Source organism: Oreochromis aureus, linkage group 20 (assembly GCF_013358895.1).
Source record: "Oreochromis aureus strain Israel breed Guangdong linkage group 20, ZZ_aureus, whole genome shotgun sequence".
In the NCBI taxonomy this organism is placed as follows: domain Eukaryota; kingdom Metazoa; phylum Chordata; class Actinopteri; order Cichliformes; family Cichlidae; genus Oreochromis; species Oreochromis aureus.
This window is the reverse complement of record NC_052961.1, coordinates 34,193,716-34,212,738: the sequence shown is the minus strand read 5'-3', so window position 1 is coordinate 34,212,738 and position 19,023 is coordinate 34,193,716. Positions and strand designations below refer to the sequence as shown.

The following is a 19,023-nucleotide window of genomic DNA, read 5'->3' as shown; positions in this document are numbered from 1 at the left end:
GTGTGTTGGCTCTCTCTAGTGGTATACCGGGAGTAGTACAGCCGAAAAGATGCATGCTTGGGGGGGGGAAACTCCATATCCCACAATTCATAGCACGTCTCTACAGAGTAAACAATGGCGGCCACCACTTCATTTTATATGTCTTTTATTAGTGTTTCTAGGTCACAAAATAAACTTTTAAGATATTTTCAGGCGAGAATGTAGGTGTGTAAACTTCAAATATCTGCTCGTTTTATCAAGACATCCCATATTAGCAACCAGGGCTGGACTGGGACAAAAACTCGGCCCGGGCATTTTGACTAGAGACCGGCCCACCAGGATAGAGATTGAAAATGTGACGTCATTCAGGGGTAAAACCGCAAAGGATTCTGGGAACTTGAGGCAAGAGGTACTAGCGCACGCAGGCTTTCAATTGAACTCAGTTACACAGCGATAAAAAGAAACCCAAAAAATGGCAAGAAGCTGTTGTATTATTAACTGCAATAGCCGGTGGCATGACAGCCACGGGAAGCCGAAGGGTAAAGAGATCGTTTTTTGTTTTTTTTTTTATCGGATTACGTCGTTGAAGAGAAATTGTTTAAGCCATGTTTCCGAAGTAAAAGCCGACGGATGGTCTGGATATACCAAATATAACGTCTCAGAACACTCCTGCTCACATGTTAGTCTGCTCCAAGCATTTCCACAAAGGTCAGTGTTTTGTAGCAGTTAATATGTCATTTTTCATAACATAATTGGTGATATAGGTTACAAGCAAGTGTGGCGCTGAACAGAAATTGTCGCGCTATGCTCCTTTGTTTAATGTGCATAAATAGTGAATTGTCCTGACACAATATTATGTTTTTCGCTTCTGTTATTACCACGGTACATTGACAAAAACATATACTTTTATTTACAGGATAAAACAGTTTTTTTGTGTCACTAATTGCCCAGTGGATTACAACATACAATATTATTGTCACTGCTACATTTCTGTAATGCGTACCAGAGATTATTTCCACTACTAATTAATTACCGTTGAGCTCAAAGGTTATATTAATAAACGGTTAACGATTGTGTATTTATGAAGACGATTTGTGAGACTGGTAAACTTACCTTTGTTTGTACGATGGTCGTTCTACACGGTGCATTTCAAGGTCCTGTACCCATCCGTCGGTAAACTGTACCCAGGCTTGTTGCAGTGACCTGAAGTTACTAAAAACTTCATGAGTGTATGCACTCACTCCAAGAACCGTATAATTATAAATCTGAGCGTGGTGAAAGTTGGGCAGCACGCTAACGTCTTTTGTCCACTCTGTGTGCTCGTAAGGGTCTGACCCTTTCACTCCTTTGATTTTTTTCCTCGTATCTTTTCGTTGCCTTTTCGTCGAGTCTGTCTTTGTACGGACCGGCATTGTTCTCCTTAGTTTTGTACATTCCTTTTTTGCGCGGCAAAGAAAAACCAAGAAGGTATTGGAACCGGAGAATGAACGTTTTGATGGTGCTGCAAATGCTTGCATTTGATGCGGTACTTGGATTGTTTTGCCTCGAGTTCCCGGCATGCAATGCGCGAAAGTCACGTGATCTGTCAATCGCTATAGGAAAAACCTTAAATTAAGACCAAGAACACTAGAGGTGAGACATGATCATTAATTAATATTAAAATTAATAAATGACAGATTTAGTGATATTTTCATAAACACCTCCTTTCCTTTTTTTGTTCTCCATTTTCTTTAGTTCGTCTATAAGATTGCTAAACAAGGGGGAGCGCTGTTTGTTTTTACCATAGTTCATGGTGGAGAATGGCTGCTCTGCTGAGTTTTGCTCTCTGTAGCCATATGAATGGCAAACTACACTGATTAGCAGCGGCATAGGCACACTTAAAATTTCTTCTGAAATTTTCGCTTTCTAGTTTTCTTTTTTCTTCTTCTCAAATGCCACAACAACAACATACTCACTAGCGCCCTCTAGCGCTTCTGGTAAATGCATCTACAGAACAAATGCAATAGTATGTGGACACAACAGTAGCACACTTACAAAGATGGGTTAACATGACACAGGGAATTGTGACTTGTGTGGACAAGAGGAGACATTTGAGCATGTAGTGTTGGAGTGCGATAAGTACAAGAGAGAAAGGGAAATATTGAAGTCTGAATTGCAGGAAAATAGAGTTCACCTAAGGGTAAGGGACATATTTCAAAGGAGTGCAGGGGATGTAATTTATAGGGCAGTGTTTGGCTTTTTAAGATCGACAGGTGTGTATCCGAGACTATAGATTGAAAAACCGCTCCGACCGACACTCCAATCCAGAGGGTGGCGGTAAATGCACGTAAAAGTTGTTTGCCAACCGCCATTAAAATGTAGGAGAAGAAGAAGAAGAATTTTCCGGAAGTGTCGTCTGAACTAGCTGTGAAGCTATTCGGTTACAGTCTTTGGACTGCTCCGTGTTGTTTTGTGTTTAAAATTTCGGTTTCTTCAGAAAAAATGAAACAGATAAGCAATCTGTAATCCTAGTAGTTTAATCAACGGATATACCGAAAGCATTTATTGCTGTTTTCTCTAAAAGGGAGGTAAGTACACGGTTGAAGAACTGGTGTGCTGCGTCATTATGAGTTAGCGCCTTAGTGTTTAGCAAGGTTAGCCGCAGCTAACAAACATGTGAGCGGACGGTAAAAGAGGACGTTTTATGCTTCAACCTTTCAAATTGATTAGACTGTATGTCTTGGATAGATTTAACCTTTCTCTTTCAATGTGTCAGAACATTCATGACTAAATCAAAGCTAACCGTATTTTACGAATATTAGCTTGGCGGTATGGCGAACGTCGTTTTAGGACAACCAGGGCTCTGTCAGCAAGCTAACTAATTCTGTAGTTAGCTTGCTGACAGAGCCCTTAATATTTGTGATGATGTTATTATTTAGGATCTTAATCTGCGAAATGTTGCGATAATGCGAAAATGTAACTTTATATAGAACAAACGACGTTCTGCGGTATGTTGTAGAGCACTTATTGTAAAAAGTACTTATTGTAAGTAAAGCTAATGCTAACCGTTAGCTTAGCAAGAGGCCATTATACGTTCATAGTACGTTTAAGATATCTCAACGCGCCTGTAAGGAGAATGCCAGCACCTCACACGAAATGATTCATAAGTGATTTAAGAGGAGCAAATTATTTTCGAGCCCAAATAGGAAAATACTGTATACGTCTTTCATATTAGTATGCCGACAATTTTATAAATGTTTAGGTTATTCTGTACAGTTGTAGATTAGTTATTTTTCATTGGTCTGTGTTTACTGTATTACTTTTGTTTGTTAGTCAAATCTACACCAACATACTTATGTTTCTGTCTTTACATGTTCAGGTCTTTGTGGACAGGTTCCTTGCAGTCCAGCTGACAAATCACAATGATCACTAGAAGTCGTCGCACTGTCACCAGCACAGAAGTGCAGTCTGCAGAGGTTGAGGCAGTAGATGTGGAAAGTATGAAAGGTCTTCCGATTCCATGTGACGGATTCCAAGATGAAGATATGGATGCTGCTGGAGTAGAGCTTGATGACCTGTTTGAAGACTTAAAATGGACACTAGACAGAGATGCTTCATCCCCGCTCTTCAATATTGATTTGGCTGATCTCTGTGTGTACAACACCAAAGATGGAGACTCCGGGCTTGAAGCTTCAACTGCCTCATCTCCAGAGAGAGATTCTTCTGACTCCCAGAACAGCAGGCAAAAACAGTCAAGTCACGTGAATAACAAAAATGCCATCGCTGCCAGATTAAATCGTCTCAAGAAGAAGGAATATGTCAACAGCTTGGAGCAGAAGATCGGCATTCTTTCAACAGAAAATAGCACGCTCAAACTAGAAAATTCTCAGCTGACCAAGAGAGTGGAAGAGTTGGAAGATGAAACCAGGTACTTGAGGGCTGTGCTGGCAAATGAGAGCATGTTAGCCCAGCTCTTGTCCAGGCTGAGCGGTGTGAATGGGATGAAATTATCTTCCTCGCTTTTCCAGGGGCCCAACTTAAACGAGCATGACTACGCCCTGCCCAGGAAACGGGCCAGAGTGGAGGAAAAAGAAACATCTGGTGGTGTGTGTCTACATGTGGACAAGAATCATGTCTCAGTGGAGTTCTGCACCAAGTGTGCAGAGAGTGCAAGCACGGTGCTCAAAATGTAGGGTCAAGTACTTCTCTCTGTTTTCAAATATTGAGACTGAGCTTGATGGGGCTCAGTGTGCTGAACTTGAGGGTGGATGAACGCTTTGAATTGGTTAATTACCTAAGAACTGTGTATGTGTTTTTGTGTGATGATGGAATGAGTTTGGATGGAATGAGTTCATGTTACTGCTAAACCTTGTTGACAGTTTCTTCTAGGTAATTGGTTGATCCACCATGCGGGATGAGTGGCTTTCAGAGCGCCTTTGCCTGCTTGGCTCCTTGGTAAGGATCAGATAAGAACAGACATTTTTTGTTTTGTTTTATTTCACAGGGTATAGCATTCAGCCGTGACGCCAGTGTTTTTGTTTCTATACACTTTATTTTCCTGCTAGTTTTTTGAGCACATGTCTTTTCCTTATGGATCGTTGTTATAGGAAATAACTTGATTAAAGTTGATCAGATTTTACTCTTAATTGTTTTTTATCTTCAATCTTAAGATGTTAAGATAAAGGTGGGGGTCCACAAAGAGTGCTCTTGTATCGTCTCAAATTGGAAAAGCAATAATCTGTCGAAAGACAATTTTTTTTTGTACGTTCAGTTTTTGTAGAACTAATCTCTTTGTGAACCTGCACCCCTGTACAAAAGAATACTTTCATTTAGCGCCACCTATTTTTCTTTATGCTAAAGTGGATTCTGCTGGTGGAAGGGGAAGAGGCTGGACAAGCGGCTGCCATCATGGCCTGGTATTTTTTAAAGGTAGTATTGGTATCAAATGGTATTTGTGATCCTATTTCATCACTACTCCACAACATCTGTAGCTGCAGAGCCTGTCAGCATAGCTCTTGCAGCATTTTTAAGGGCTGACTATAGCTTCTCGTTTATGCAAACACAAGTTTAACAGTCTCAGAGTTATAACTTGTATATATTGTTGGAATGTATATTTAACATACATAGACAAATCTGCTGTAAGTGGGAAAAAAAAATGTGTAAATATGTACATAACTCTGAACACATACTGTTTTAGGTAAATGGCCTTTGAGAAATGCTGGACGAATAAATCCTATTTGCAGTACTTTTGACTTAAAAGCATCTGCTTGTTTTGTTTTGTTTTTGAGTCTTGTTTTGTACTGTTGATATTAATGTATCTCTTTTTCTCTCTCTAAACAGCAAGCTCTCTGCCGATAAACTGAACATTTGGGTCAAGTCTGGTAAAGGTTTTCAAAACAAATGACCAAGACCTCATTTGATGGAAGCACAAAGCATGAGGGCCCACAGGGGTTATTCATCTTGCCCATGTTTTAGCCCATTTACTTCAGATTACACAGCCACATCCTACACCTAAAATTAGTGGCGTTTTCATAGGTCTGGGTCAGTCCACTTAAACTGTACCAAGCCAGTCCCTGGTGATCTTTTCACTACTACAGTAGCCCTGTGACTGTCAAACACCACTTTCAGTAGTTGTGTAGTTACTTAGGAACAGGAAACCTTACTTTCTTTGAGCTTAACTCATTAGTTCAATTCAAATGTTCAGCTTTCATAAGTTGCTCTATCCTTGAGTCAGCTTCACATGAAAAGCTGTCCATGTGAGAACTAGTGGAAAGCTTTTATTTTGAAGTGAAAATGGGTGTAATGAATCAGATCTGTACGCAGTACAAGTGTGGTCTGTAGACAGGAGATGGGTTTAAGTGAACTGCTTTAATTTCAGTCACTAATATTGTATACATTGTAATATAGTTTATTTGAAAACTACCTTACAGTCCTTTGATCCACTGAGATCTTTCATTTTTTTCAGTGCTCGTATGCAGACTGGAATGATTATCACCCCGGCATTAAATTGTGATGCATGTGAAAGTGGAGTCTGAGCTTGCATGGAAACCAAATAAGTGCATAGCTTCTCTGACTGTCCAAAGTTTATTTGTATATTTTTCTGTTCATGATGGTTAGCTACAGGCTGTTTGACTCTGATTTGAAAACCAAAATCATCGACAAGGGAAACTCATTTACATACAAGTCAGACTGTAAGATCTGTAGCTTAATGATTATCTGTGTCAATCCTCATGGATATGAGTCTACATGTGAACTGTGTACTTAAAACAACTTGACTTTGTGTATTGCTGATTTCAAGACAAAATATTTCAAATACTAAGGAATTGCTTTTAACATCCATCTTTGCACGTGCACAACCCCAGTGCTGTTCGTAGTTAAAAAAAAATTTCCCCCACTTGTAGTACAAATGGCAGTGTGTGGTTGAGTCATGTCTCTTAAGAACGTCCATGCAAAGCACTCCCCAAGTGGGGAGGGAAAAAAGCCATCTTAAAACTTGAAGTAGATGGGCTAAAACCAGTTTATAGCAGCAGGGAAAGTGGCCATGTTCAATTCATACCACTCATTTAAAGGTTAGAAAAGGGTCCATTTCACCTGCTAAGTGTTTATTCAGTAAACTGCTGGGGAGTGTTAACATGGAAGCCCAGCATTTTTTTGTAAACCCTGATTATACAATATTAAGAAATGATAAAGAAGACCTGCTCATTTCCACGTTCCTTTTATCTGCTTTTGGTTTTATTTCTTTTCTATTAGAATAACTAGTATTATGTGTGTCTATGTCAATTTATATGCAGCTAATAATTATTTATGAGGCAGCTTTTCTGTTGTGAATCCTCAAGATATTTTTAGGTTATTAGTATTTTCAGTTGACATATTTGGCTTCCTGAAACCAGCCATCACAGGGCAGTACAGGGGTCCGTTCTTCGTACCTCGCTAAGTAAGTTAGCCGGATTTGATTGTTGACGATTTCGCGTGATCTTGGATCATTCGGTTCTCCGAAGCTCATCCGGGACTTGCTGTCATAGCAACAGATCCGTAAGCGTAAACCTGCTCGGGAGCAGGCTTACTTTATGTAAACAGGATTAGATCGCAGCCACTCAGGTATGTCCGCTTCATTTATACGAAAGCAACAGCGATATTTCTCCACTGTTTTGCCATAAATAAATATTATAAATGTAACTAAAGATAATGCAGTATTTGATTCTTTTATTGATTTCATACAGATACATACAGGTCATTTCCGAAAAAAAGGGAAATGTACTAGTAATCATTCTATGTCATGTAGTAGATTATGTCAGATGTAATTCATATTTTAGAGTAGTAATAGTAAATTACTTCGTGCAATCAAGATGAGAGACCACGGCTATAAAAGCAAAGGTGGATTTGGGAAGTCTGTCGCAGCCATGTCCTGTCCGTTTGTACGCGAGCAACCCATTGCGGAAGGTGCAAGATTGATAAGGAGAGTTTCCAGAATTCAGCGTATATTGCGGGATAGACAGGATCCTTTAGCTCAGCGCGACAGTGTGCTCATAGAGAGATATCGATTCTCCCGTGAGGGTATTATTTTCTTTCTCTCTCTCTCTCTCTCTCTCTCTCTCTCACTCTATAGATATATAGATATATTTCCCAACTTACTGTGCATGCTTCAGTCACCCCTTGCATGGGAACAGGTAAAAGTGATGGAGTGTTATGTCAAACTACAAAAAACCCACAATGTCAATAAATGTCACAGTACAAAAAGGGGTGTGACGAGGGGGTGCAGGACCACCACCTGTCTTTACTTGCTCTGTCCTTTTCTTGGTTGCTGTTATAAACAAACAAACAGATTATTTCAGGGTCTCTTTTCAAGAGACTAAAAGCAATATAAGTGATAAATATTACCATTCTGTAGAATATTCTTATATTTCACTTTTACTTGTTCCCATGTTCTAGTGGGTCCTGTTGTGGCTCTAATGTGGAAGAGGATATGATGTAATATAATATAATGTGGTATAATATAATATCACATGATATAATGTAATATCATGGATCACTTACGAGTTTAATTTGTCAGCGACATTCTGCCAGCCCTCTCTCCTTGCTTTTGCAGCCTTTGCAGTGTTCCCCTACGTTTTGATTAAATTCTGAAACTCCTGATATCCCTCAATAAAGAGTTCTTGCTCTGCTGCTGTCAAATACTGAGCGCGCTCCTTCGACATCTTCGCCGACCAATCACAGGGTTGCCGATCAATGTTTCTACTATCGATGCGTAACCCCTTTTAAGCCACCCAGTGATCTCAGATTACTTCATCCAGCTATACTAATCGTCAACAACAGGTGTGTTCGGAGAACCGGATTAGCGAGCTCAAAGTTAGCGCGATGATTTGATCTTGGATGTGTCATTTGATCTTGGATGTAGTAAGCGAGGTACGAAGAACGGACCCCTGGTCTCCCTGACAAACTGAGACATGGTACACTCACACAGTAGTGACCTAAGATAACAGGTTGAAAAATGAATATAATTTTGTTTTTAGTAAGACCTCAAACTATTGAGATCATAAACTCACCAGTGAAGTGTTTACCAAGGATAAAGAACACTCGTTTTAAATGTATGATTTCACATAACCTCATGTTTAATCAAAGAAGTCACCCCCTGCTGGCCATGAGGAATAATGCATATTTAAGGTACTTGAGCATTGTATGTGACATACGTGGACATTGTTGACTGTTTCTTGTACAACTTTGTAAGAAATGAGCAGTTTCAGCTTCAGTCAGTTTAAATCAGGTGTGTCAAACAAAAAACTCAACTATTCAGTCTCATTAAAAATCATAAGCTCAGGAGTGCTCACCGCTCCCCTCAAGATCTCAGACCGAGTGAATCACCAGTGATACAGCGGCGACCAGCTCCAAGGTTAAAGCAACAAACCTTGAGGTCAGACTTGATCCAGGAAAGATGCCAGCCTACTAGATGCCTTTGGAAAATGTGGAGGGCATGGATTTTGGACTTTACTCTATTTACATAAATTTTGCAGCTATCTGTACTACTAATAAAGACACTGCCACATGCATAGACAAACAATTACTTGATGGAGAAGTTTCTGCTTTTTAATTACAGGACAGTACACGTATGCGGCCCCAATGTAAATGAGTTTGACATTCCTAATTTAAAGCAACTGTGTCCTGATTTACTGTATCTATCAAACAGTAGGTGGGTGAAGGCTCTGTGCTTATAAGCAGATTTGTATGTCTGAGATCACTAAATTAGGGAAGGCTGAATGTTTTGCTTTCTTGTACATACAAAGAAATCGTACTACTTTTTGAAACTTTGGCTATTATTAATTTGAACATCCACCACTTGCCCTGTATGCGTATTTGTATAGACAGCTAAAAAAAACACATCCACGTTCCTTAAATGTTTTTGAGCAGTGCTGTGAAGATTTGCATCTTTTTTTTTTCTTGCATAATTGTCACACATTTTACATCATCAAACAGATTTTGATAACCTAAGCAAATGCAAAATGCAGTTTTTAAATGATGATTTCATTTATATTTAGAGGGCAATTACTTTTTCACAAAGGGACAGGTAGGTTTTGATAGCTTTTTTCCATGGATAAATAGATTATTAGACAAATTATTTGTTTAACATATATGTAATATTTATTTTTTAAATTAAGACCCAAATTAAAACAATTCTGTATTTTTTTGTGTTTCAGCTAATTATCCCATTTCAGAGTACATAATTGAGTCCTTATGTCCAGTTGTTACAGTTTCCAAAACAAAAACACTTAAAGATGAATCTGTTACCAGATGTTGGACCACTACTCATAAACTGAGTTCCAAACCAATGAAACTTCCATCAGTTTTAACCGCAATTCTGAAGAAGCTGACAAAGTGCAATGACATGCATCTCTCATAAGCCTACAGTTTAATCACAATGTATCACAGGTAACATCAAATGTTTAAACTGAGGAAATGTACTATTTTGAGAGAAAATGACTCATTTGGAATTTTGGCAGCAGCACATATGATCAGAAAGTTGAGGCCGGGCCATGTTTTCTACAGTGTTGCAGTAGTGCTTTAAACATCTGAGAACTGAGACCGGTTGCTGGACTTTGGGAGAGGACTGTCCTCCCATTCTTATCTGATACAAGATTCCAGCAACAGCTTCACAACTGTAAGAATAAAATAAACATGAATAGGATGTACTTCGGGGGATCATATTCAAAAGTCTACTTATCCTTATCACAAGGCCATACCCTTATCAAAACTACATTAGAGGATAAGCAGAAGTCATATACCAATAAGTCAACAACAGACTATTCAGCCTGTCATAAGGACTCTGCAACTAACCCACCCACTTTTACTTCAGCAGAAGCGCCTGACAAAGCCAGCCAATTTTTTCTGATGTGACAGCTTTTGAAAATATCACCAGTTGCATTTATTTAACAGAGACAGTCTCCTCCAAGAATAGCTAGTACTTCAAAAAGAAAAGAAGAGAAATGACTAAAGCATCTAAATATTTAATTTTTACCACAGATATGTGGCAATGACCTAAAGTGTCACGAATCCCACCTGTATTTCTTATGATGTCATAATAATGTCACAGCTGAGTCTGTCCAAATATCACTTAAGAGACGAGAACAAGGCTATTTTAGTTTGTTCAGACAGGTGATATTGTATTCCACATCAAAGCAGAAAAAACTGCATACAAAAAGTCTGAAAGCTCTGTTTGGGACAGAAAGCACAGTATAAAGGGTGTTTTCTGAAGCAGAAGTTAAGTATATGCAACGATGTAGCTGGAGTGTTTCCAGGGTTTATTTTTTAATGTTGAAGGACAGGAAGGACCAATGACAAAGCAGGGGGCCCACAAGAAAGCCAAATATTTATCAAAAATAAAGTAGGTGTAGAACGATTATAAAACATTAGGCATGATTTTCAAGCTCTGGATTCTCTATATCACAAGTGGTGTTGCACAAGACTTGAAATATTGTTTTGTACTTGATAAATTGTTTTGCAAGGTAGATTAAAGTACTGAGTTAAAGTAATTTAATAGTGGACAAGATATGTGATCAAAGTATATTCAAATGAATAATAAACATACTCATTATATAGACTGGCCCTTTTTGGAATCCTATACATTATCATTGCATCATGATTATTGATGTGTATATAACGCTTTAATGTGGTAGCTGATCTGTAATATCAACTTATCCTTATCGGGGGTTCTGGAGCAGGGGTGCACATAAGTGGTCCGCAGGTGCGCATGCGCTGTCAAAATAAAAGACGTGCACCAGATAAGAATTTGCAACGCGCGTTTGCGTACATATAAAAGGCACTGTTTTTGTACCTGGAGGTAACCACACAGACACATAGAGAATATGCAATCTTAGCTGGGAACAAGGAAACAAAGAAACCCAATGAATCCAAAGAGAGTCTATGAAAGGTTGCTGTGGACAAAGAAACTCAAAGGAAGTTCTGAAACTGTGGAAGAGATGGGCAAAGAGTGGAAAAAACCAAAGCAGAGTTTAGCCAATTGAAAACCTTAATTATACGTTTAATTATATCTAGTCTAATTTACTTAAAGTTTGAGGATGAGAAAACTTAAGATAGTTCTTTGGGAATATGTGTAGACATTAGTTAACAAGGCTTGAGTGTAATGCCATACATCAAGGGCGTAGATTTGGCATGGACGGAAGGGACATGTCCCCACCAATATCCAGCGATTATTGAATTGTCCCCACCAATAATTTGATCTCTTCGAGTAAAGAAAAACAAAACCGATAGAAAGAAAAAAACGATCTGTCAACGTCTCATTCACCCAGCGGTGCAGAAAGAGTTAAATTACGTTCTCTACTGGAGACCTACCTCATGTGACAAATATGGCCAATGTAATTGGCTGTTTCTTTCAGGGAGCTCTGTTTAGTTTTAGCAGCGGCAAGCCTGCGCTGTGAGGACCTGCAAGGAGGAGAGGAGGATGGCAGCAAAAAGGAAGAACCTGAATATAAGAAAGTATTTTTCAAAGAAACCTGTAAGTCACTTAAAGTCAAGTTCACTCATAAAATGTGTCCGTCATAATAACGTTACAGGCTATGCAAGGCTTTGGCCCACATCAGTCTAAAATTGTATGTAACCATGAATAACGTGTTTTGGAAACTAACTGCACAACAGGCAGCACTATTACTTATCTCAGTCTCCCAGAGTAGCATTTATAATTTTGATTGAAAGTGTCAGAGAAAACGGCAACCTCGAGCAAGCCAGGATATTAGTTTAAAGAGGCTGTTAAAATTATATGTCTAACGTTAAAATGTTGGTGACACAATAATTTCATCCTAATGGTACTGACATAGGGTTAATTTTTGAGACAAAATATCATGAGGTAGTCATGATTTTGCAAATATTCCACCTTGGAGTGCAGTTTGCACAAATTGTTTTAAAAATGCACTCACACTACAAGATCTGCACAAATTGACAGAAACACTGAAGCAGCTACCCATTTTATTCTTATTATCCATTTGTCAGGTGACAGAAGAACCAACACAAAGCTCAGAGAGTAATGGTGATACAAGATCACAGGTGAAATTGGATGATGACTTGGTGGTTCATGACTGTATTTGAAGCACATATGTGACTGCATGTATTTGGAATGTCTCACTGTTATTCATCAGGTGACAAAGGCAGCTCTGCCATGTTGTACTTGGACAGAGGTGAAGAGGCAAGGTCACAGGTGACTGACTGATGATTTGGTTAGCACCAAATCATCAGTAATAGATTAACTATATTTATTTATTATCATGACAATTGTTAGGCTGCTGATGTAAATTAATTCATTAGTGTATATTTGACAAAGAATCTGAATTGACATGTCTCACTTTTTATATGGCACGAATCAATGTGTTATTTTATCAGGTGGCAATATGTCCTAGTGCAGTCAGAGGGGAAGAGCCAGGGCCGAAGGTGAGGCACATCAAGCACATAAGAATAATTTTGTGGTGATCTTAGATGAGTAGTTTTATGGACAAAAACCCCCAGGTCATTCAGTGTTCCCTTAGTGCTAATGTATAAGAGATGTTGGTGTACTATAACTGAAGTAATGTTGTTAAGTCCTTAAAGTCATATTCTTTTATTGTCTTGACTGTATTTGAAGCTATTTTTATTTTTGTATGATACCTGGTTTATATGGAATATGGCTGAAGTAAACTAAAGTCTAAAATACTTAGTCATTTGTTTAATAGTAATTTATCTCTTCCTCTTCCGGCGCCCCCCGTGTGCGGCAGCCTGTTACAGCAGCTCTGCTCATTCTGAGTTTCTTTCTTTCTTATCTTTTTCTTCTCGTAATTTTTTTATAACTAACGTATTAGAAAAAAAAATTTAACAAATTTCCCACGTGTGGGACTAATAAAGGTTATCTTATCTTATCTTAACATTATATAATTCACATATAAAACTATGAATTGTAATTTTAAATGGTTTAAAAGCATGTAGATTAGCATATGTAGGCAAGCATATTTTTCCTTTTTTATCAAGAAGCAAAGACCAAAAGGAAAAAAAAAAGAAACAGGGCAGGGTTCGGTGGTTGAATCAACCGTCCCCACCAGTGCCAAAACCAAATCTACGCACTTCCCATACACATGTGTGTGTGTGTGTATATATATATATGACAGCAACATCAGGAAGAAGGAACACGAGAAGCTCGAGAAATACCAAGGGCTCAGAGAAGAGCTTGAGAAGATGTGGAGGGTGAAGGTAACGGTGGTCCCAGTGGTAATCAGAGCACTAGGTGCAGTGACTCCCAAGCTAGGCGAGTGGCTTCAGCGGATCCCGGGAACAACATCGGAGATCTCTGTCCAGAAGAGCGCAGTCCTAGGAACAGCTAAGATACTGCGCAGGACCCTCAAGCTCCCAGGCCTCTGGTAGAGGACCCAAGCTTGAAAGATTGACCGCCCGCAGGGGCGAGCGGTACACACGTGTGCATGTCATCATGACATCCCTGCACCACTGCGCTTGACAGTGCCTGTAGCAGTATAATTATATGTTTACCTAGACCACAAACTAACTAGGTAAGATTTTTTTAAGTTTTGGAGGGAGCTATTTGTTTAGACAGCTGTTTTTTGTTTGTTTGTTTGTATTCAAAAAGTTTATATAGGTTGCAAAGTTATACCGCCTTTTTTCTCTCGCAGTTCTCATTTATGTAACGCTCGTGCTTTTGCGTAGTTAAAGTGATTTGCACATATGTAAAATTTACATATGTGCAACGGAAAATAGTAGCTTTAGTATTTACAGTAAATACTAAAGCTACTACTTTCCGTACAAGTGCAGAGCGTTCATTCAGTGTTTGCAGAGATGGTCTGTGTTTGTTAGCAAGCTAGCTGGCATGTTGCCTAAGACAGTGACTGTAGCACTCTCTCATAGTTAACAATAGTGACGGTGAACCTTGGTTTGTAACTAATGATGGCCAAATGAAGCTTAAGCATCAAATGTTGTATTGAAAACAATTGAAACCCAGTTCATTAATCCAAGATTTTCACAGTCCTCTTTGGTGACATCTGGTGGCCAAAAATATGAAGAGCAGCTTGAATCTACAACTTGAAATTAACAGTTTCATTGTGATTGCCCACTCTAAAGTGCTGAGTTGACAGCTTCTGTTTCATATCATGTGACAGGTCTCTGAGATATTGGGCTACTACTCCATAGTAGTGCTTTAAACGTGTAAAATTGTGGTGTCTATTTGATTTGATTAATAAATTGTTTTGATAAATAAAACTTCATTATTTAAACATGTGCAATGGTGTATTCTCCCTTTGCTTGTGACTTCTTGATGTTTTAATAAATAAAAATAAAATACACTGTATTGTGTACACTGTACTCTGTATAATGCACTGTACACTGTATCATACAATATAACCTTGGTTGGGAGTATGGTTGTGCTGTGAGGTCCCTGCATCCACGTGATTATGTACCTATGGACAGGTACGTTTATATCAATTGCTGTTTTCTTCACTTGCTGGTTTATATATAATATACTATAACTTATAGTTTACTTCTTATGTACATTTTAGACCTGGGGGTTGAATTGCTAATGAACTGCTTTTCATTCATGAAGAAGCAGAACTTCCTCGCTGTCCGTTATTATGTTGCACGCTGGTTCACTATCTCTCACACAAAATCACCACCAAAACAAACCATCAATCCCGCCAATGATTCAATGTGTTACAAACCACTGAATCAAGTACTGAAGCAGTGACATGCCGAATGAAGCTTCGGACGTCATTAATCACTTGCCTGTTCAGATGAACCAAGCCTAATAAACACCTTCATATAGAAACTGTGTAAACTTGCGTTGTCTGGGTGTAATATTTAAATTTGTTTGATCTGAAACATTTAACAAACATACAAACAAATAGGAAATCAGGAAGGGGGCAAACACTTTTTCACACCAGTCTAAGTGAATTGGAAAAAAAACACACACGATGCCTAATGGGAAAACTTGGATTCATTAAGTTTCAACCTCAAACACATGCTACCATGCAGAAAGCATTTAAAAAAATTGTTTATAGGTGTGAGATAATAAAAAGGTTTCATTTTAGGCCATATCATAGTTTTAGCCTTGATTTTGTATCTTTCAGACAACTGACATTCTGGCTCACAGAAAGTCTACAAGGGTTCGAGGTTTGCCTTTATTCTTGAGGGAGAAACTGGGCAGGTTTCTGAGGACACATCTGGTCAGGCCAGTTCTGTTAATGTCTTTAAGTTGGAATACTGAACAAGATGTTACACCCCAGCCCAGGGGAAGCCGGTATGCAACACAAGGAAAATTAAAAAAAAAAAAAAAAAAGGAAAATGCCCCCACACTCCCTGCTCTCAAGGAAGACAAACCAAATATTGCCACAGATTTACATCATCCAGTCAGTTTTTGAAGTCCCAAAAGGTAGTGGACGTCAGGGTGAGCATGGCCAAAATAACAAACAAAGCTCTCTAGAAATGAAATGCAACTGGCTTACCTACTCGGAGAAAACCCAAAAGAAAATACAGGTCTCTTAACTGCCTCCCTAACCAAAAAATAGGAGAAAAGGTTCCAAAAGAAAATGACTTCTCACCCCTACAGCAACGGAGTAAAAATATTTACAACACAGCAAAAGCTTCCAGAACACAGATTCACACGCAGCCGCATGCAGAGTTTGTTGGGAACGGGAATTTGCATGGGAACATTAATGCAAATTTTCAGCAAATCTTCACTTATGTATTTTATTGCTTCTACTATTTCGGTTAATATCTCTGTAGCAACAAGGTTACAAGTGTTATGCACTCATTACATGCATTTTACAGAACTCTTCTTCAGAGTGACTGGTCACATTAAAAAGTGGAAGATTGCATTGGTCATTATGTAGTAATAGTGTTTTGACTTGTTTGTGATTTGGGACTAATCTGGTACGAAAGTTATATATATTAGTTTTTGACTTTCTTTGACCAAAAAATGTCTTTTCATCTTGACATTTCATTTTGTTACATAATGAGAGAAAAAAAGAAAACCTCAAAGTAAATAATCATTGTAGTCTCTGTATACGTTTAAGTAATTCAAACGGTGTTCATGGCTCTGGTAGGTGCTCATGCTAACATTTTTTTTGTGTAGATCCAGCATTATCATTTGACCATGATTACTGATTTATGTTAAATCTAAAAGATAAAAGCAATATCTGACTAATATTTCAGAAATGTCCCATTTTTTATATTGTACAGATAAAAATATTGGTAATGGAATTCTTGTTTGTTCAAAAAAGTGTGCTTATGACAGATATTTTTTGGCATTTTTCACTTAGTTCCAGTGCATTTTCATGTGCCTTACACTTAAGGGCAAAATATTCCATTTTCTTCAGCAATGGTCAGTCAGACTACATGTGATCTGTAACTAACCTTTTTTTGTTGACAGGTTATCCTTACTTAGGATACAGTTAGATGCAATAATACAGTGTGGAAGGGGAATTCAGAAATAGTTACTGGGACTGAATTATTATATAATAATTTGTTCATAATTATCTCTTTCTTCTTAAATGTAATTCCAACACTGAGAAATACAGAAAAGTAACTATTGAGGTTATTATTAAAGTTGTTATAAAAGATCCAACAATTATCAAGAGGTTCCCAATTCATTCTTCTTCTTTACTAACTTACTAACTGCACATTTTCTTGCACATTGCTAGCTAATGTTCCTTTATCCAGTGATTTCACATGGCTGGGTTTGGGGAACTGTTTCTTCTTCTTTTTTCTTTTTTTTTTGGGGGGTCTTTTGCCATCAAAATTATTGTCTAAAGGCCAAGAAAGATGCCCGATGGATTTACTTTACCAAATGGACTATCCCGGCCTTGCCGTATCTGTCCATTTGATTGACCTGTGTTTTTATTGTTTATTTTATTTTATTTTCACTTGCTATACACGGGACAGACATGACTGGGGGAAAGAAAAGGGAGAAAGAAAGAGCGGTAGGGAAAGAAAAACAAGGGAAGAGGAACGGTGATAAAGGGCAAAAAACAAAAACAAACAAAACAGACAAAAAATACATATCAATCACGTGGATCACCTGTTGAGAAAGAAAAAAGAGAAAACAAGCAAAAAAAGAGAAATATAATAAACAACATCATCGCGATAATCTATGAGAATATAACAGTAAATACTAAATATTGGATATTATTGTGCAGCACGTAAGATCGACAGCGCACAGTGTGAACTGTTTCTTCAACCGTCCTAAACTTTGCTCTGTATATTACATATAGATTATGAGTTTCCTTTTAACCTTATTGCTTGATTATAGTACAGCTGAACTATCCAGTGCTGGTTGTGCACTTAGTATATATTTAAAATGTTTTTTTCTAATTTATTTTTATTCACTTTACGTGGCAGAACCTTAGGGGTGACGCAGGATTTTATTGCTAAAAAAACACATTTTAAGAATGTATATTGACCCTTTGCTTTCTACCATTTTAATTTTTGAAACTGACAGACCTTTTAGAGGTGGTCACTTTGGTTTATAGAATATGTTTACAATTTTGATATTATAAAGTCCAATGGTAGAAAATGTTTCAGTCTTTTCTGGTTTCAGCAAAATAATTAGCATTTTTTTAAAAGCTATAGCCCTTAGTAATGTAATGTGTAAACCACTTATTCAAGCCTAAAGAGAAACACATGAAAGGAAATCCTGTTTGTTTATTAATCACCAGAGCATGTTGCATAAAAAGAGATGATGTGTGCTAAAGTCGGGGGTTAAAAGCCAGACGGTGTTTGTTTTTTGTTTTTTTTTACACAACACCAGAACGACTGCAGGTGTCCGTAAATTCCGGTATTTGAGAAGGGGAGCAAGCATTTAGAAGCGGAGCAAGCATAAAGGGGGTGACTTTTTAAAAGTGACACTCACTCAGAGATGGAGAAAAATAAGAAAGACAGGACAAGAGAGGAAGAAGAGAGGAAGAGCTGCTCAGTGGAATTTGATAAACTGGAAATGTAAAGCTTATGTAATGAAAGTCCTCATGTTTTTAAGTTAGATATTGGGTCTGTACATGTTACATAATATTTTTTCATATTGTGAAACATGCTGCAAAGCAAACTGATGATCCTGAGATTCATTCACTCAATTCCACCTTCATACCAACTTTATACTGTTTAAAATAAAGACAGCCTAAACAGTGTACTGTAAGTGTAGAGGATGAAAATCAGGCAGGACAACTCATGAAACATCTTTTGACATCTGGTTGAATTCAGTTGTGTACATCCACAAAAGCAGCAGCTCAGCTGATCACATCATGCACACTAAGAAAATCTGCTGGAACTCTCAACTTCAGGGTTCCCCCACCTGCTGAATCCACTTAACCCTTGACTGTGGTCATTTTCCTGTTTAGAGGCAAAGTCACCCTCTACAATGTACGTAACCAAAAATAGATATATATATTTTTTATTTTCCTATAAATTTCCCTTACTTTCAGATTCAAGCAGCGTATAAGCAGAATGAAAAAAGGTAAACTGAAGTTTGTATTCCCATCTAGTGATATTATATCAATATGGTTCAGTTAGCTTTGCACAAAAATAGAAACACCTTCCAACGAG

The 19,023-nt window shown here is 38.0% G+C and overlaps 1 protein-coding gene across 1 annotated transcript; it reads left to right on the top strand.

Annotated features, from left to right (window-relative positions):
* Positions 1–2,354: 2,354 nt before the first annotated feature.
* crebzf (CREB/ATF bZIP transcription factor) lies at positions 2,355–5,233 on the top strand. Its single transcript, XM_031727387.2, has 4 exons — positions 2,355–2,546; positions 3,338–4,147; positions 4,338–4,413; positions 4,819–5,233. Exons 2-3 carry the CDS (start codon positions 3,381–3,383, stop codon positions 4,345–4,347), a joined length of 777 nt encoding a protein of 258 aa, XP_031583247.1. The 5' UTR covers positions 2,355–2,546; positions 3,338–3,380; the 3' UTR covers positions 4,348–4,413; positions 4,819–5,233.
* Positions 5,234–19,023: the final 13,790 nt, after the last annotated feature.